The 19376-nt window shown below is 55.7% G+C and overlaps 1 protein-coding gene across 3 annotated transcripts in view; it reads right to left on the minus strand.

Annotated features, from left to right (window-relative positions):
* The window catches only part of ADGRA2 (adhesion G protein-coupled receptor A2), a 36032-nt gene extending 17221 nt beyond the window's left edge, over positions 1–18811 (minus strand). Inside the window, exons 1-2 of one of the 3 annotated variants that reach the window (XM_058720701.1) lie at positions 18752–18811; positions 5443–5514 (exon numbers count right to left, since the gene is read on the minus strand). In XM_058720701.1, coding sequence (XP_058576684.1) covers positions 5443–5514; positions 18752–18795 — 116 coding nt within the window. In that variant the 5' untranslated portion in view covers positions 18796–18811. Of the gene's footprint in view, positions 1–5442; positions 5515–17722; positions 18424–18751 lie in introns of those variants that run through there. The other 2 variants (XM_058720702.1, XM_058720700.1) reach the window with 2 other exon arrangements.
* Positions 18812–19376: the final 565 nt, after the last annotated feature.

A 19376-nucleotide genomic window follows, 5' to 3' on the forward strand; every position in this document is an offset into this window, starting at 1 on the left:
CAACAGCAAGCAAGAGGGCTGTCCCCGAACCCGTAAGCCTCCCTTCCCAGCCCTCAGCGGCTCCCAAGTCGGCAGCTTCTCTTCTGCATTCCTCCCCAGTGTGAGTGGGGATGGGAAGGGGAAGAAGGAGGGGCCAGGCGGCCTTGCTCTTGGCCCCGCCCACAGATTAATGGAAACCACCTGGCGGGTGAGCAGCGCTCCACCCCCAGATCCCTCCCACCCCCCATTCCTTGCCATCGTTCCCATGAGCATCTGCTTCTAATGAGTGCCCGGCACTGCTGCATACCAGCCCCCGGGGCTCATTAATCTCATTAGGCAATGACAAATCATCCTGGGGCTGACCAGGCTCCCCTCACCAGGCCCTCTCCTCCAGGCATGCACAAGCCTCTGCGGGCTTGTGTCCACACACAGCCACTGACTCGCCTGCATGCCCAGGCTCTCTCCCTTGGCCTCTTCTGGGGGCTGCCTGTCCTGTGGCCCACTTGGTCCCCGTTTGGGGGGCTTCTCACTGTGACCGTGGCACCCTCGGAGCCCTGAAAGGTCTTCTGGTGGCCTGCTCTCTGTTGAATGCGTGTGGTGGGGGATGTGGGCAGAGATGCGAGGGACCAGAGGAACGGGCCATCCGTGAGTATTTCTGGCGCCCACGTTTCAGCTACCTGACTGTCCACCCAAGGCTGGGGCGCTCTGGGCAGATCCTATGCAACGAGGGGCTGCCGACATAACATCTTGCAATTTCACACTCTTCCGAGAAGGGAACAGAATGGCCATTTACTGACAGCCCTTGCTGTCCCCACAACAGCCTGTCCAGGAGTCCCACACCGCCCTTTTCCAGGGGAGAAACCCGAGGCTTGGACAGACACCCGGAAAGTAAATGGTAGAGGCAGGATCCAATCCCAGACCTCGCTTACTCCAGAGTGGAGTTCTATGCCCTTCAAGACCTCCCCACCCCAGAAGTCTTTCCTCCGCAAAGGACAGGCTTGTCCATGCCGAGGGGAGCTGGGACACAGAGGGGAGGGCTCAGAGACAAGGTTTCTCACACCCATCTGGATGACTCTGTACACTCCTTGGCCATGAACTGCTCTGCTGGACTCTGTTTCAGGTTTTCTTGGCCGACAGAGCCCCACAAAGGGTGTCCCCCATCTCTCCTCTCACCCCAGGTGCTCTCTTGAGCACCTGTCCTCCCCTGAGATCATCTCAGGCACGTTCCCACTTGGCGCTCTCTCTGTACTCCTCCCAGCCTCAAGGTCCTGCTATGCATTAACCAGGCCTACTCCCCCCATACACTTATACTTAACCAATTTTCAAAGGCCAGAGGGGCGCTCAGCACAAGGAGGCAATGATGGCATTTTCTGCAGCCTCGACCTGCCATTTCCATTATTAGGCCAGGCCCCAACCCTCCCACGGGACTTGCTGCTCACAGGCTCTGGGATGTTAGGCTGCCATGGACTCAGCTGCCCAAGCCTGGACGTCTGAGCTTGCCAGCACAGAGAGATCAGTGTTTCCTGGCACCAACTGCACGCCAGGCCACAGCATCTCATTTGTGATGAATAGGCCCACAGTCTAGGGGTCATCTGGTCCACTGGTTCCCAACCCCGGATGAGCATGAGAATCGTCTGCATACCTTGTAAAAAATTCCCAGCCCCCTTCCAACCTGATTCATTAGCATCTCTGGGAGTGGGGCAAGGATCTCTCCCCATCCCTGGGATAGTGGGACAGTGGTTTTTGAAGACTAAGTTTTATGTGTTCACGTGGCCAGGCTATGGCACCTTGTAACTTACTCAAACATGAATGGAGGTGTTGCTGTGAAGGTATTTTGTAGATGTGGCTAAAGTCTACAAATCAATTGACTTTAAAGGAGATTACCTTTGGCAATATGGGTGGGCCTCATCCAATCAGTTGAAGGGTTTAAGATTAGCAAAAAAGTTTCCTGGAGAAGAAATTCCATCTCGAGACTAAAGCATCAACTCCTGCCTGACTTTCCAGCCTGCTGGCCTGCCCTACAGATTCTGGATTTGCCAGCTACCACAATCACACAGACCATTTCCTTAAATTAAATCTCTTTATAAAGAACTAAAATAAAATAATTTCTTTTTTTATTTTTTTAAAAAATTTTTAACGTTTATTTATTCTTGAGACAGAGAGAGACAGAGCATGAACGGGGGAGGGGCAGAGAGAGAGGGAGACACAGAATCTGGAAGCAGGCTCCAGGCTCTGAGCCCTCAGTCCAGAGCCCGACGCGGGGCTCGAACTCACGGACGGAGAGATAGTGACCCAAGCTGAAGTCAGACGCTTAACTGACTGAGCCACCCAGGCGCCCCTAAAATAATTTCTTTATACAGATACACACACACACACACACACACACACACACACACACACACACATCTCCTATTGGTTCTATTTCTCTGGAGAACCTGACTGATGCAGTGATCAGCTGGGCTGGAGATCCTGGGCTCCTCTGGCCCCTGCACTGCCTTCTATCCTTGAGAAGCATGAGCACCTACTGAACACAGCAGACCCCTCTGCCCAGAGGCCTCCCCTCTTCTGGAAAGCCTGGCTGCATCATTGGGCGCTTTGATTTTTTTTCTTTCTCAAGCAGCACCTGTGGGTATCACACACACACACACACACACACACACACACACCCCAAGATCATAGAGTTTAAAATCCATAATGTGCCTTACAAATCACCCTGTCCCCCCTTTTGTTACAGATGAGGAAACTGAGGTCCCAGACCTGGCACCCACGCCTGCATCGCTCTGACTTCATTTCCTACTACCCCCCATTAACATGTCCTTCTTCTTCTTTTTTTTATGTTTATTTTTGAGAGAGAGAGAGAAAAAAAAATGATGAGTGGGGGAGGGGCAGAGAGCGAGACAGAGCGAGACAGAGGGAGACAGAGGATTTGAAGCCAGCTTTGCACTGAGAGCAGAGCCCAATGTGGGGCTCAAACTCACAAACTGAAATCATGACCTGAGCTGAAGTCAGGCACTCAACTGACTGAGCCACCCAGGAGCCCCAACATGTCCTTCTTCTGCTTCTCAGACCCACTAGGCATACTGTGGATGTAGGGCCTTCCCGTCCAGATTCTTCCCTTCTTTAGGTCTTGGGCTCAGTCACCTTGTCAGCAAGTCCCTCCTTGACCTCGATACATAAAGTAGCAGGCTTCCCCTCTGCCATTGCTTTCTCCCCCGTTCACCCTGCGTTGGGTTTCTTTGTAGTACTTATCATTTCCTGATATCTTTGTACATTTATTTGCTGTTTTCCGGGTCCCATCAGTTGAGGGTAAGTTCCATGAGGGCAGGCACTTGGTTTGCTGTGTTCACTCCCAGTGCCTAGAACGGAGTTCAGCACACAAACAGGGCTCTAGAATGAAGACCTTGGATGATTCCTAACCTCCAAGCAGGGCTCACACTCAGGATTCTGACTTCTCATCTGTCTCCTGCCCCGTGCGCCTGCCACACCACATGATGTGGCAGTCAGTCATTATTCTTTGACTACTCTCATCTTTCTCTGATGGCTTCCCATGCTTTGAAAGCACCTGCTGTGCAGTGACCTGAGTCCGTGGTGCTGGGGGGGGGGGGGGGGTTCAGTGTGGTGGCATGGGTGGGAAGGAAAGGACTGTCTTTTTTCTTTATCAGAACATTTACTCTCATGAGACTGAAGGATGAGAAGCAGGGAGACCCCTGTGGGTCTTTGATAAAGTGAGAGGGTAAAGATGGGAAGACTTTAGTGGGGCCACGGGAGGCTCAGAGCAGCTCTCGCTGGAGCTAAGAAGGGAGAGCAGCTCTGGGCGGTGGTCAGCTCTGGTGGGGGCAGGGCAAAGAGCTGGAGGCAGCTCTAGTTTGTCATCCTCCAAAAGATCCCTGGAAGGAGCGCGAGGTTTCCGGCCCCCCAGCCCTCTAAGACCAAGCCTGGGCTGAGTGCAGGAATCCGAGCATCCGCACGCTTAATTGCGTGTGGGAGGTAAAAGTTTTCCCTATTTGTTCATACCCAAGGAGACTCTTTAATAGCAGCTTGGTGGCAGTCCTTTCTACCTTGTCTGGACCACCCTGCCTGTGAGCTGCAGAGCAGATGGTAGAGGGACCTGGTCACGGAGCTGTGTGCTTGCACAGTCAACATCCTGAGACCCCCTCCCACCCGAGCATGCCTCAGATCGGAGAGAACGTCCTCTGCCTTTCCACCCGGAATGTGGGCTTGCTCCTTCCACCCCTACTAGCCCAGCCAGGCCTCTGAGTTTCCTTATGGCCCTGGGGACTTTGGAGGAGAGGCTTTCCCTTCCCCTGTGAAGTGGGTGGTAATAGAGATGATCTCATAAGATCATGGTCATGGTTAACGATCTAAACTCCATGTCATGTAGATACTGCATCCCAATTGCCCTTGAATTTTCCAGCCCTCACAGATCACTGAGGTTCCTCCTTTGGGCATTAGGGAAACCCCAACCTCCTTAATTCTAACACACGTGGCATTGTCATAGTCTCCACTAGACTGTAATCTCTGGCTCTTTGAGAGCAGGCTTCCCCCTGATTCTTCTGTATCCCCCATCACACTGATCCAAGCCTGTCGGGTGAAATGGTACTAGAGGGGCAGGGGCCCTGTTGAAGGATTTAGGAATGCCCAGCAGGGTAGGAGCAGAGGTAGGAGAGAGGGTGCCGAAGGGGCGGAAAGAAGCAAGGATAGGGCTCCAGGAGGGACGGGGGCCCAGATGTCCTGTGGGAGGCAGAACCTAAAGCTGTCGTACAGGCTATGGTTCCTGGAGCTGGTCAGCTGAACAGGGAGTTGACAGAGGGGCTCGTTTGGCAGGTTAAGTGGCTTGCCCTCGACTGAGTCAGGTCCCCAACTCTGTTAAAAAAGTTCTTCCTGGCCAGCGGGGTCCTTGCAGTCCTGAGTCCAAGGCCAGCCTGCCTGGGCCTGTAGGGCAGGACGCAGCTCCAGACCAGGGCAGTGCGGGTGGGGGCCTTCTGGATGTAATCCACTTTCCCACCCTTGGCCCAGGCGCTAGCCCCTTGGGGCTTTGTCTGTTGGTTTGTTTGGCTGGGGGGAGACAAGGAAAGAGGCCCCAGTCACACTAAATCCTCCTCAGCCCTTTATGCTGGGCCCCCAGCTGGATGGGGGAGATGGCATCTGGCCAGCTAAGGGGCTCAGCCCTCACAGCTAATTGCTCATTAAAGAGCGTTAATGAACTTCCCTTAGCCCCATCCTTGCCTAAACCAGCGAGGCTTCCCTACTTCTCGCTGCCGTCACTGGTTGAAGGAGCCGGTCTCTCTCTATACCCTTCACCTGGTGGTCAAGTCTCGTGGGTCTGACTCTGGGCCCTGCTTAGCCAGCAGGTCCTAGGGTTGAGAAGTCCCTCAGCACCCAGTGTCCCCCCTCCTGCCTGGACTGACTTTTTGCCCATGACCGTTATCCCCCACCTCCGCCCCACTTTGCCCCAACACTTACAGCTTCTCCAGCAGGGACAGTCCCAGGAAGGATCCATTCCGCAGCCCAGTAATCTTGTTGTTGCTCAAGAGCCTGAAGGAACAGAGAGAACACAGACAGGAGAACGTGCTGTTACAAGCCAGAAAGTGTGGCTGGAGCGGGGATGCGGTTTCACCACTATAACCATGTTGCTTTCTGTGTAAATGGTGCCCCCTTTCTTGTAAATGGTGCAAGACAGTAGCCCCACCCCCTCTAGGAAAGAGCCAGTGAATGGTTCAAGCAGATTAGTTAGCCCACTGAGCCCCAAATTAGATATTCACCTGCCCTGGGTTCCCTGCCATGGCCCGCATCTGACTCAGGACTCTATGTAAGTGGGCTGAACAGGTGTCGCGAGTTGCGATGGCCCCTTTACACCTTAGAACCACTGCCCCAGCCGCAGCGCCCTCCTCCTGCCCTCCAGGGCTCTTTCTCAGGTCTTCAGCCGCATACCCCGAGGAGAGTGGTAAGGGGAATGGTCTGAATTGGGTCAGGGCTCTGGCAGGTGGAACAGGAGGTCCAGTAGGTATGGAGGCAGGTGGGAGGAGCTGCCCATCGTTGGGCAACACTCTGTGAGCCGAGGACTTCACAGGAGGGGACTGTTCCCAGCCCTCGAAGGCCCCCAGTTCAGAGGGACTGCGTACCCTTGCCTCCCTAAGCCTGGCTTCGGCCTCGACAGAAAACCGATAGAGCCCTGTGCCGGGTGGAAGCCCGGGCCTTGGCCTTTGCCTCTGCCCACTCTAAGTTCTGTTTATTTATTTGTATTTAGAGGGGGAGGAGAGGGGCCCCAAGCTACTGACTAAACCCACTCTGCCCACCCACTTAGCCTTTCTCTGCCAGACTCCCTCCCTGGGAGGAGGAAGTTCCAGACCAGCCAAAGGGCTCATCCTTTGAGTTAATTGCTTATTAAAATGCTTTAATGAGCCTCTCAGCCCAAACTCTTGCCTGCTCTGGGCTGAAACAAAGGGTTTCACTTCTTTGCTCCTATTGGTGGACATGGAAAGGCCAGAGTTGTAGGTCTGGAATCTTCTCTCGAGTGGGCAGCCTCTGGGATGGAGGGTAAAAGAGATCTTGGGGGACGGGGGTGGGGACAAGGCATGCTAGCAGCTGTCAAGAGTTCTGCCCACAAGCTTACTGGAAGTGGGTAGGTGAATATATCAAGACAGGTGTGAGATGGCCCCAGACAGCTGACATTCCAATACTCCACCTTCAAGAGGCTCATGGAGGACAGACAACGGCCAGGATGGAGGCTAGAGTGGAAGGAGGCTCCCTCCCTTCCCTGCTCTCCAGATAGACCCCTCCCACCCTTCTGGTCCCCAACTAAGGGTCCTTTCAACAGTGACACTTCCTAGCAGGGCCTGAATAGTGACTGTGTGAAAGCGTTGCGGGGGAGGGGATGCTGGGTTTCCAAAGGGCTCACACACACACACACACACACACACACACACCCTTGACATTTCAAAAAGTACATCACAGTTGTCATTATATGAATAATTAGAACTCACATTGACCCCTTTATTCTCATTTTATGGATTAGGATGATTTTAAAACTTTAAAAAGTTTACTTATTTATTTTGAGAGAGAGAGAGAGTGAGCAGGGGAGGCGCAGAGAGAGAGGGAGAGAGAGAATCCCAAGCAGGCTCCGCACTGTCAGCATAGAGCCTGATGTGGGGCTTGAATGCAGAAACCAAGAGATCATGACCAGAGCTGAAACCAAGAGTCAGACACTTAACCAACTGAGCCACCCAGGTGCCCCTGATTGATTAGGATGATTTTAAATCGCATCACACATGGTGGTTATAAATCATAAATAATCTTGTCAGTTCTTAGGGCCTCTAATGGTCTCATTTAGGCCCTGGTGGGGCTGCAGGGGGTCCCTCTGTGGTGACGGGCTCTTGACGGTGTGACTTTTAAATCAAAGCCCACCTCGCCTCATCGCTTGTTCATTCTCTTCGTATGCTCAGAGTTTGAGGTTTAGAGGTTGCATTAAATGTCAGAGAAGGTGAGAGAGGACCCCTCGGTGTTTTTAGAAGTGTCAGGAAGAATAGTGGAGAAAGGGCATAGGTTTCAACCTCCCCCCCCAACCCCAAGGGTGTCCCCCAGGGACTGCCCCCTCCTTGGGTTTGTGGGGAATGGGATGCTAATAAGGCTGAGGGTACAGGGGAGGGGGAGGAGGAGGGAGAGGGTATGGTAGGAGAGAGAAACAGGGCTCCTGAATTATCACAAGCCTGTTCATGAAGGGGGAAGCCCGAGAACATTATTTCTCAAACTTGAGCAGAGACCTGGTAAAGGGAGGAAAAAATATCTTCTTTCCTGAGAATATGTCTGAGGATTCTAGTTTGAGAAATATTGACTTTGGAAATGAAAATCTTACACTATGAAAATACCTTCTAATAATTATCTCAAAATTATCTGCAAAAGAATTTTGTTTAAATATCATTGAACAGAAAATTAAAAAAAAAAAAAAGTCTTCCAACTCCCAATCCCCTGAGATTAAGACCTGGGATCCTAATTTGAGAATCCTGTCTAGACAGGTCTAAAGGTGGCGTTGGGGTGCACCCCACATTCTTCAGACTCTTCAGCCTTTAACCTTTGAACACCTTTTGCATACCCCAAATTCTTTAACCCAGAGCTGGTCAATAGAAATATAGTGTGAGCTGCATACGTAATTTCAAATGTTCTAGTAGCCACATTTTTTTTAAGTTTAAAAATTAATCCTAATAATATATTTTATTTAACTCAAAGTATTAAAATGTTAGCATTTCAACATGCGATCGATATACAAAATTAGCAATGAGACGTTTTCCTTTTTTCTGTTTTTGGTACTCAGACTTTGGAATCTGCGAGTATTCTACCGTTCCAGCATATCTCAATTCAGACCAGCCACCTTACAGGTGCTCAGGAACCACATGTGGCTAGTGGCTTAACCCTTATCCAGTTTCCTTGTGGCCAGCACCTCCCCAGGAGGAAGTCTGGGTTGCTTGAGAGATACTGAGGAAATTGTGGGGGGGGGCGGGGGTGTGTGTGTGGGGGCAGAGCAAAGGATTGGGGACCAGCTCAGAGTCAGGTGAGGATGAGCCTATGGCCCAGAAAAGGACCAACTCATCTCTTGGTGTCCTATCCCTCTCTGGCAGGGCCTCCTCTCTCTGAGACAGCCCCTGTTGTGCTGGGGAGGTGCGGGGGCGGGGGGTCAGCTGCAGCCCACGCTTCCGGTTTGACTAGCCCGGTGCAAACGCTGTCTTGAAATGAGATACTTTTCTTGTAGCAGAGAACATGTCCCTGATCTCCCCCATACCCACTCTCTATAAGCCATTCATGAAAGCAGGGACACCAGGCAAACAGTGGTTCACCCTTCTCCTCGCATGGGTCTCCTTCTTGCCATATTTCTAGTTCTTGGACAAACTTCAGGCAGATATCTGTATGATCCAAGTCCCCAAATACCCAGAATTGGATCTTTTGGTCTTTACAACCTAGATGGGGCTGAGGAAATGTTGCTTTGGATCCAGATTATCCAGAAAATGGCTTCGGCTGTGCTTGTTGGTTCAGTTCTCAGGAGGTGCCCTTTGTGAGTCTGGTGGGGTGGAGAGGGCAGTGATTTGGGACAGAAAGTGCTTGGGTCTAGTGTTGTCTTGGGCAAGTAGGAAGCTGGCAGTTAGTAGGGGTTGAAGAAGACATGCACAGCCTCTTCCAACGGGAAGAAGAATGTTCCCACCACTAGGCTGTCTCAAGGGGACAAAAACAGGCCAGGCGGCCCCGGCAATCAGGCAGGGAAGGATCAGGAGCCTTGGTCCATGGTTCCATCCAGCCTCACAGACACAGTGCCAGCTTGGGCCCATCTTAACCGCCCTGCCACCCCTACCGGACAGATACTTCCTCAGCCTGCCCCAACCCCTCGCCCTGCAACAGCACAGGGAGCCTGCCAGGTGGATCTCCTTCCCAACCACGCTTGCCCCGCTGCATGGACCTCTGGCTCACCCAACCCGGCCTCTCCAGCTTTTCTTCCCTCCCTCCCCGTCTACCACTCCGACATAGTCACATAGTCCCAGGAAGGGGGGCCGGTCCCTGGAGTCCCCTGTTCTCTTACCCTAGGGTCTGAAATCTGGCCAAGGAGAGGGGGCATACTGAGTCTATTCCAGAACTCTCTCCCAGCCAGGGTCCTATTTTAGGGAAGAGGAGCAAGCAGAGTTACCGCTAACAAGGCTGGAGGCCAAGGGAGCGAGTGGCTGGCGTCTACAGAGAGGCCCTGTGGCCTTTGGGCAGCCACAGGAACTCACCAGATCCCAGCCCAACATCAGAGATGACCCCGTAGAGGTCATGTGGGCACCACTCCGTGGGACATGGGGCCAACACATGCCTGAACCAAATTGTTCTCTCAGATGCAGGAAGAGTCATACATGTCATACCCCCCTCCTCCACCGTGTGAGGACCACACGTCTGGACACTTGGGGAATCTGTGCCCTCCAGGGAGTCTGAGCCTGGAATTCAGACCATCCTCAAGGCCCTCGGGGCTCAGGAGGACCTGTCTCCAACATCTGTTGCTGGCACCTTGGCAGTGTCTTAGGGATGCCGTCAGTGAGGGATCTCAGGCCCACAGCCACTCTGAACGGTCAAGTGGAACCAGACTCCCAGCTCCTTCTGCGGGCACAGTGCCCAAGGCCTCTGAGCACTTCCAGGGCCCACAAAGATGTCTGAAAACGAAAAAATAATCACTGCCTCTGAAATATAAATGCTATAAAAAGCAAAATTGACATTAACAAACCCTTAACTAAATAACAACCAAATGTCCTACTATGTCGATTAGCAGTGATTGTTATGTTCCTTGCAGGCCGTGGGTGCATTTCAGTATGCCTGATATGACAATAGGGTCTCTAAAAGTGACACTGCCTCTGGTCCACAGGCCCTGCCTTGACACATACCCTCAGACGAAAGGCTGCCCTCCTGTGGCTTCCCCTCCTTTCCCTTCTCTTCAGGGCTGCCCTTCATGTCCATGCAGCCTGATTGCAGGGGACTTACATGTTGGAGGAGACATACAGTGCTCCTGAAATTCCCTGCCATCCCCTCCCTTGGCTGGAGGCCTGACTGGAAGGAGACCTAGGTAGGAACTTGCTTCCTCGGGCTGTAGGGGGTTGTGTCTGGATATGGTCTCTGATCTCAGCCTTGAAGCTGAACTGTCCAGGCAAGGGCCTGAGGTCAAGGCTGGGAAAGAAGATAGTCTTGGAATGGCTCCTATGTGTGGGGCCTTCTAGTCTCCTTTTCTCCAACCTACCCTCTGTACAAGGGCACCCTATCCTGGTGGGGAGCAGGCACGACCAAGAAATTGGGGCTGAGATGGGGAGGACTGACTGGAGAAGAAGTGCTACAGGTCTTTGTGGTTGGGTGGTCCGTGTGCCTTGATGGGGGTCTGGGGGCCCCAACACCCTAGCTTGAGCCCATGGAATTGAGTCTGCTATAATCATTCACACCTAGGCATTCATTCATTTTTTCTTTAAATCTACACTAACGCCCATTGTGGGCTCAGCCCCGTGTAACACAATAGCACTACAAACATCAATGAGGCACTGCGTCTACAATCCTCCATTCACGAAAGGTGGAGGGCCATGTGTCAGACAGGATGCAATGTTTGTGTGTGTGTGTCCCTGGATTTGAAGAAACTGGGAAGTTACTCCCAGTCCACCTTAAGTGCTTCTTCACACAGCCTAAAATCTCAGCCTGGGGTAGGGGTGGGAGGGGGCATGGTTTTGGGTGAAGAAAATGGATTTCTTTTCAAATGCTTTTCAAAGACAAATAAACCTGAAAGGATCAATTTGAAATCAGTCATTTTTACCCAAGTACAAATTTGTCCTTTAATCTTTCTACCCCTGAAGTTTTCCTTGGGAGCCCTAAGGCCCCAATCCTGTCCTGCTTTTGTGAGCCGGTATCCAGTCTCCATGATGAGACTGTAAGGCCCCTGAGGTCAGAGACCGGGTCTCTCGCCTCCTGGCACTGGCGCCGGGCTGGTCAACAGCAGGCGGTGGCTGAATGAATGGATGGGTATCCGGAGAGGCAGAGCTCCAGGGAATGTGGGGGTGGTGGATGGACAGAGTTCACACTGAACCCCGGTTTCCTCCTTCCTCCACTCCCCTCCCCCACCCCCGCCCCGCCCCGCCCCCTACCGCTCCGTCCGGGCAGAGCTCACTCCTGACAGCTTGGAGACAGCTCCCATCCCTCTCCGAGCTAAGCTGGCTCCACAGTATAGCCCTCCTGAGACATCACCCACCCCCACAGGGGTGGCATCGTCCTGAAGCTGTGCGTGGTGCAAGCGAGGGAGAGAAACACCAGGAAGCATGCTTTAGACACCACTTTCCCTGGGTTCATCTGATTTCAAATACTCTGCAGTGATTCTGTACAGAGGTCCCCTAAGCACACAGGTATTTGCTAGGCTATTATCTACCCCTTAACCCTGGCTCATGTGTCGGTTTGGAGGAAGTGGATTAGTATTATCTCCTCTGCCCTGTCCCCGGGGGGTATGCGGTCTCTGATTTGTCACTATGGGAAGAGGCTGAGAGCAGGAACCCTGGGTCTGGCTCCGAGCTGTGTCATCTTGGGCAGGTCAGCCCCTCTCTGGGGGTTTCTTCTCAGTAAAAGAAGGGTTTGGACAGAAGACTCCCACTCATTATATTTGATGGTTTTTCCCATCCTGAATACTGTGTCTCCTAGAGCCTGAAGTCTGAAGTTTCTGCCTCACCACACGGTTCCCAGCAGGCAAAGAGCCCTGGGTGGGTGGGTGGGGGTGCAGCTCTCGGACCTTCCTTCTCTTTCCAGCTGGGAGATGTCTGGCCCCTCATGGTCAGGCTGTAACTCCCTCCTCAGGCTTCTCTCCACCCCGTTCCCTGCTCCTCTGTGACAGATTGGTTCCCCTGCCCCTCACCTGGCCCCATCCATCTTGCACACCCCTTTGCTCCTCCATCCTGCCTCTCCCCACTCAAAGGGCTGGAGAAGCTGGGTCCTGGGAGGTTGCCTGACTTTGCTACACTCCACAGTTTCTCTGCTCCCCCCACCCCCATCACCAGTCCTAAAAGCAAAGGAATGTTCTGGAGTTTGGGAAGGATGGGGGCCCGCCAGAGGAGGGAGGAAGGGGAGGAGGCAGCTTTGTCCTGTCAGTGTCTGAGCTCTAAATAGAACAGAGCGGCTGGGCTGGGGGAATGAAAATAAACAGCCCCTCCAAGCAGCCCCTTCCTAGCAGTTACCGGACTTGCCTTCTAGTTCCTCAGCCCAGGGCCATTTCCCTCTCCTCTTCTCCCCTGCTCTCTGTCTGATCCCAGGGAGGAGTGGGGGGTGGGGGTCTATACCTTAGAGGGAGTGAGGCGTACTGGTTCAGGCTGTGTGGCTTTGGGGAACTCACCTCCCCTCTCTGGGCTTCGGTGAGGAGAGCCCACTAAATGGAAGGATCAGCTCAGAGGTGGCTGGAAGTTTTTCTCCCTCAAGAAACGGTTCTTATCCCAATGATTCTCATGTGGCATAAACTTGGAAACTCTCTCCCTTTAAAAACATGACCCCCAATTTCAGGGTCAATTTATGGTCAGGTTCAAATTACACTGGTTTGCCTGTGCCCTTGGGGGAAATTCTCAGACTCACCCCCAGGACTGGGGATTGCCCACCACCCCATCCCCCAGCACAGAAGGATGATCCATGGTAGTCAGCAGGAAGGGACCTCCTTGGGGATCAGGAGTAGCTGGGTTCATGCACATGTTCTGAGTAGTTCAGGCCAAATTACCCATTCTGGGTCCTGGAACCACTGGGATGCTGAATTATAGGGGTTGTCTTTGGAGCTCAGTGCGGTGGCCTCTCCAGTCTCATTGGCGCAATGAGGACTCAACCAGTAAACCCCAGAGGGCTCTGGTCTCCGCCCAGTGCTTGCCCTGAGATGTGAGCAGGGACCCTTACATCTTTCACAAAAGCCCTAAGAGCAAGAGTCCCCAAGATCTCCAGGGAGGGGCTGGCTGCCTCCAGCTTCTCTGGGCAGGTAGTTGGAAAGTCAGGGGGCAACTTGGATTTCTTCTGGGCCCCTGATTTCACACAGGCGGGGTCAGAAGCCCACACGGGCTTGGTGCAGCTGAGACCCTGCATCAGGAGGGGAAGGTAGTGTGTTGGGAGTCTTCTAGCCTCCTCCCACCTTCGGCCCCCAGCCTCTTCCCTCTTTTCTTTCCTTCTTTCTCTCTGCTCTCTCCCCCTCCCCCTCCTCTCCCTCACAAAAGCTCTCTGTACACAGCCACTTCCTCTGGCTGCTGTCTCTGAGCCCAGACCTTATGAGAACCATATGGGGGAAAGAGGGTGGAAGAGAAGGGGGTGGGGAAGCTGGCGAGGGCCCGCCCCTCCAGCCAACATCTTTCCACTCCCCTCAGGCTCTGTGCACTGGCCGTTGGCACACTTTGCCCCAAACTCCCCCAACTGGATCTTGGTGGCTGGGGTGAGGGGCACTGGGGGGAGGGCCCCGTCCAGAGCTGGGGCTTCAGAGGGAGATCTGTGTTCGAGAACCACTTTCCTGAGACTGGAGCAAGCGCAAGGGCTGTGAACGGGCCTCCCCTTCCCCCATGCTGCTCCTAAAGACCACCAAACCCACAGCAAAAGGACCCAGCCACCATTAGGTGCGTCTGAATGGCAAATGCCCCTTCTCTTCCATGCGGGTTTTTGACGTGGTGGGCCGCCCCCTGCCCCAGAAACGGGAGGCAAGGCTCGGTGGCGGTGCGGAGGGGGTGTGTGGGTTCTGGGAGAGTGCGGAGTGACCAGTACCGCGCCTGCCCCCTCCGCACCCAGCCTTGGAATGTTCCCAGGTCAAAAGGGCCAAGGTTCTGCTGGGAAGAAACTGGGTTTTTGAAAGCAGCTTTTGTGTCCGCTGGGTCCCAAATCCAGCCAGGTGAGCACTGAGTTCCTCACCTGAGAGGAATGGAAAGGAGCCCAACCAGCTAATCCTGGCCTCAGTTTGCTCAGCCTGTAAGATGGGAGATGCAGGGCTGGATTTGCTGATCTGCAAGGGCCTTTTCAGTGCAGACGGTCTAGGAATTTATGTGGTGGCTGGAATCCTCTGAGGGGCTGCTCAGATGTCCTGCAAGGTCCTCGCAGGAGATTTCCTTCTGGAGTTATCTGTTATCAGTCCTTTCCTAGAATTCCTTATTTCCCCTTCCCCCTCCCTCTCACTCCCAGAGCTGCCAAGCAGAGGGCAGGCCCATCAGCTGCTGCCCAGGAATGGGTGGGGGGTTCACAGGGCTCCTCATCTCTCTCCCAGGCTCTCCCCAAAACAAGTCACCCACCACACCCCCCATGAGACCTTCCCCCTTGGGGGAGAGCCATAAAGGCTCCTGCTCCAGACAGGAGCCTCGGTGCCCACGGCTGTCCTGTGGACTGAGCTGAGGGGTGGGACCGATGGATCAGGAAGGGAGCCAAGAGTTCTGCTTTCCTGGAAAACTGTGCATGAAAATCCATTAGAAGGGAAAAGAGCAAAGGGTGGGGAGAGGGGGCATACGGTCTAGAAAAACAGAAGGCAGAAGTTAAGATAATAGGGGTGGAGGTGGAAGGGTTTTCAGTGAGGTAAATAGGGCTGTTCATGGAATTGCCTCAGAACTGCCTGCAAGCTCTCTCTGAGCAGAGACGGGAGGCTCCTTGCACACAGGCACCTGATCTAGCGCTTTCTTTGCCTGAGTAATCCCAGAACTGGTGTCTACCAGGCTTCCCAAGGGGGGAGTCCCGGGTCCCCTTGAGCAGGGTGGGGTGTGAGGGGGACTGGAACCTGGTGGCCCATTCTGGAGGGAAACAGGGGAGGAGGGAGGTAAAGCCATGATGCATTAAAAAAAAAAACAAAACCAAAACCAAAAAACAACAAACATCAGCCTAAGTCCTATTGTTTGTACCAGGTGACAGGCAAAAAGGTGAAAGGAAACAAAAAGAGTAAGGAGGAGGAGTTCGGGAGGGTGTGGAGAAGGTTTCCAAGCTCTTAGCATCATGCTTTGCTGCCAGGCTGAAGCCCCTTCCCAGCCCTGTCTCTCTTCTTCCCTCAAGAGGCATGCTGGGAAGGGATGGGTATGGCTGAACCCTGAGAAGAGAATCCCTGCCCAGCAACCAGGATCAGGATTATGTGGGGCCTGGAGGGAGAGCCTAAGAAATATGTCCATGGCTGGGATTCAGTCGCACTCTAGGCTGATGGGCCAGTGGGCTCTCAGGGGCTTCTAGGGCCTGCCCTGCCATCACTGTGGGGATGTCCAGCCAGGCTCAGGGGCTGTTCCTATGGAAGGTATCTTAAGCCAGCCAGGTCAGTGGCCTGGGACAAAGAAGAGGCCCTTCCTCTGGGAATGGTTTGCGATGGGAAGGTGAGCTAGCAGTCACGTTTGCTGCTGCCCTGTCACAATATATTCTCACCAAGAGTTGGCTGTGCCCACTCACTCACTCCTTGCAGTGGCGTCGGTGGGAATTAGCTATGGCTGGAAAGCATTAGTTACCAAATCATTCTAAGATGTACTGCAAAACCACCTTTTAATGTTTCCCCCCCTTTTTTCTGCCTTCAGTATGTTAGGATTCCCTAATCCCAACAAGCAGACATACAGAGGGACGGTGTCCCCCATATGTGTGTGAGCACAGCCACAAGAGCCAGTGCACAGATGCACAGACACACAGAGTCCTCTCTTGAACTGAGTTATCATTGCTCAGCGGGGACTCACACAGACTCCCGCCCAACCATTCCACACAGCAAGCATTTTTCTCCTCCAGAACTGAGTGGGCCGGGGAATGCCCAGGCCTGTCTGGGCCCTTCAACACCACTGGACAATCAAAGAGACCAGGAAAGAGCAGCCACAGCTGCCTTCCCAGTCCACGGCCACATCCCAGGGCTGCTGCTGAGACGTGGGAGCCGGCGGACACATTGCCTCCACTCCCCCCAATGCACACACATACACGCCCGCGCACGCGCGCGCGCACACACACACACACACACACACACACACACACACACCCCAGCTGGGGAAAATGCAGGCCAGGCGGCCAACGTCAGAGGCTGACCAGTCGTGTCCTGTCAGGAAGCCGGCAGCCTCTGAACTCACCCAACCAGAGGCATTACTGTATTGTTCTGGACACAATCAGGATAGACTGTGAGCCAGCCCCAACTCTGGGCAAGGGGCGGCGGGGGACGGTTGCCACTGGGGTCAGGAAGCCAGGAAAGGGGAAGCGCATGCAGGTTAGGTCCGGGACAGGAAAGGCATGGGCCGCGGCTAGGGCCGGACCCTCCACTCCACGGCGTGCGTGGAGCTGGGAGCACGTGGTCAGGGCAGGAAATCGCTGCCGCGGGTCGGGGTCGCTAATTCTCCTGCGGTTGCGGGGCTTCAGGCCCCCATCAAGGAGGCTTGGGGGCGGGTGGTGGTTCGAGCCGCGCTCGTAGCCAGCAAAGTGAGAGCTCGGGAGGGCCCTGGCTGAGAAAGGAAACGGGATGACGGAAGGAGGCTGGGAGGCAGCCGCCTCCCCCTCAGCCAGGTTTCTTTCTTCGCAGTCTTGGAGCGAAGAAGTCAATCGATTAACAGCCAAAGGTCGTGTTGTACCCAGGGGAGGTAAAGGAGAGGGCGGGATGCAGGACCCGGCGCACAGCTCACTTCACCGACGCGCGCGGAGGGAGAGGGGCCAGAGGGCGACCGGGACGCCGGGGTCTCATCCAGGCCAGAAGCGCAGCAATCCCAAGGACAGATTTGCCGAGCCCTCCCTCCCGCCTGTCCCGCGGAGACAGTCTGGAAGCGGGGCTGGCAGGCTCGTGGGGCGGGTGGGGCGCCCCCCACTGGAGGAGCCAGGCCCGCGGGGTGAACCCGGGAGATCCCTCCAGCCCGGCCGAGGACGCGTCCTCCGAGGTGACGACCACAGCCACCTTTTGGGCCGCGGGTCGATCTTTCCTGAGCCTTCTTCCCCCAGCCCACCCACCTCAGGTCCCCGAAGTCTGCAACACCAGCCCAGACTGGAAAGTCGAGGGGCGTGGGCATCCCGCCAGGGCGCATTCCCCTCACCTGTGCAGGTGAGTGGGCGCCCGCGGTCCCTCTCTCTGGGGCGCAGCCGCCCCCGAAGTCCCCTCCTCCTTCCACACCCCGGAGCCCTAATCCTTCCCGTACTTCTCCAAGCCTCCCTTCACGGCGCCTGGACGCAGGCCTGTCCTAAAGTCTCTGAAGCGGCGGCAACGTCCCGTCTCCCTCTTCCCGCCCCTCCCGTCCTGTCTTCCTTCTAGCCCTCGTCGGCGCTTGGGCCGGCCGAGTAGGGTACTCACAGGGTAACGGTGCCGTTAGGCAGAAGGCCGGGCTCCGGAGGCTCTGGGAGGTCCCCGCCGCCGCACACCACCCTCCTGCGCGCCGGGTTGGGGGCGCCGCCGCTTAGCCCCTTGGGCCGCTCCCCCGAGCATTTGCAGCTGCGGATGGGCACGGGGCAGCCGGGCGCGCCCCGGGTCTCGGGCGCCAGGAGCAGTAGCCACGGCAGCAGTGGCAGCAGCAGGCGCGCTGGCGCCCCCCGCATCCTGCGTCCCGCGGCGCCCATCAGCCCATCGCCCCGCGGGGACCCACAGCGCTGGGGCCCGTCTGCGCGCCGGCCACAGGGACCCGGGCTTGCGGGAGGCGTGCTCAGCGGGGGCCCGGGGCGTCCGAGGGCGGGGCGGGGGGCCCTGGGCGGAGGCAAGCCCCGGGGTCCCCGCCGCCTCGCCCCGGGGGCATGTCCGGCGAGCGCCCCGGCGGGGAGGACGCGGGCGCGGCTGTCAGCGCGGCGCAGGCGGCCCCCGGCGGCGCGGCCCGAGGCTCTGCGCCGTGCTCCCGGGCCGGCTAAGGCCGGACCGCTCCGCGACGCCTGCTCCCTTCTTGCCGGGCCGGGACCTAGCGGATCGCGCCGGGCTCCTGCTGCCGCCGCCGCTGCCTCTCCGTGCCATGGATGGAGGCAGCTCCTGCGCGGCGCCGCTCCCGCCGCCGCCGGCCCCCGCCCGCCCTCCGCGGAGGGCGCCCTCCCCTCGCCGGCTCGCCCGTCCGCGAGGCCCTAGCGCCTCCCGACACGCAGCCAGGCCGCTGCCCTCCTGGGAGCGAGAGCGGGCCGGGCGGCCTGAGGCCCCGTTTGTCCCGCGAGCCCGCCCTGAACCTAGACTTTCTCCGTCCCGCCCCTCTTCTCCGGGCCGGGACTCTTCCTCTCCACACCCCATCTCGGACCTCAGAGTCAACCACCATCACTTTCCACAAAACCCTCCCTGGCTCAAGCTCATCCAGCCCGCGCCCCCGTGTTCTGGGTCTTTTCATTGCCCTGCGGGTTTGGCCGGAGATACCTGGTGCTGCCTGTTTGGGATTGTGATTGAACTTCGTTCACCATCCTGGGGTCGCTGAGACTCAGCTTCGCTTGGCTCCTGACCTGATGGGCTAGTCTGGAAGCCGGCTCTCCCTCCCACAGACCTAGGAGTCTCAGACCCTCCTCTGACGCCGGTGACCTCACGCAGCGGGGGGTGCTTGTCACTCAGCCAAGGAGGGGTCAAAGGCCAAGGCAACAGGCTAGATCTGGCCTCTTATGTGTGTGTGCGTGTGCGTGTGGGGTGGGGGCACGCGTGTGTGTTTGGGAGGCAGTGGGAATGAGGGAAATGGGAAGAGAAACAACAGGGAACCTACCAGGGTGTGGAAAGAGCACTGCACTGTGAATCAGGAGAGCCTCATTCTAGACAGCTCTATTTGACTTTGAACACAGCCTCTAATATCCTGGAGTCTCTCTAGTCTCTGGGGTCAAAATGGGGCTCTGCCTGCCCCCTAGTTTATGAATGTCAGCTGTGGCATTTGAATGAGTGAGTGAGAGAGGGGCACTCAGTTTCCATAGGCAGAGGGCTGGGGGCTTTGGGTAGCGTCTGACCTTGACAACTGGGGATGGAAATGAAAGTTTGACCAAGGGTCTTAGATGCGCTGTAA

This window comes from Neofelis nebulosa, chromosome 3, assembly GCF_028018385.1.
Source record: "Neofelis nebulosa isolate mNeoNeb1 chromosome 3, mNeoNeb1.pri, whole genome shotgun sequence".
Classification (NCBI taxonomy): domain Eukaryota; kingdom Metazoa; phylum Chordata; class Mammalia; order Carnivora; family Felidae; genus Neofelis; species Neofelis nebulosa.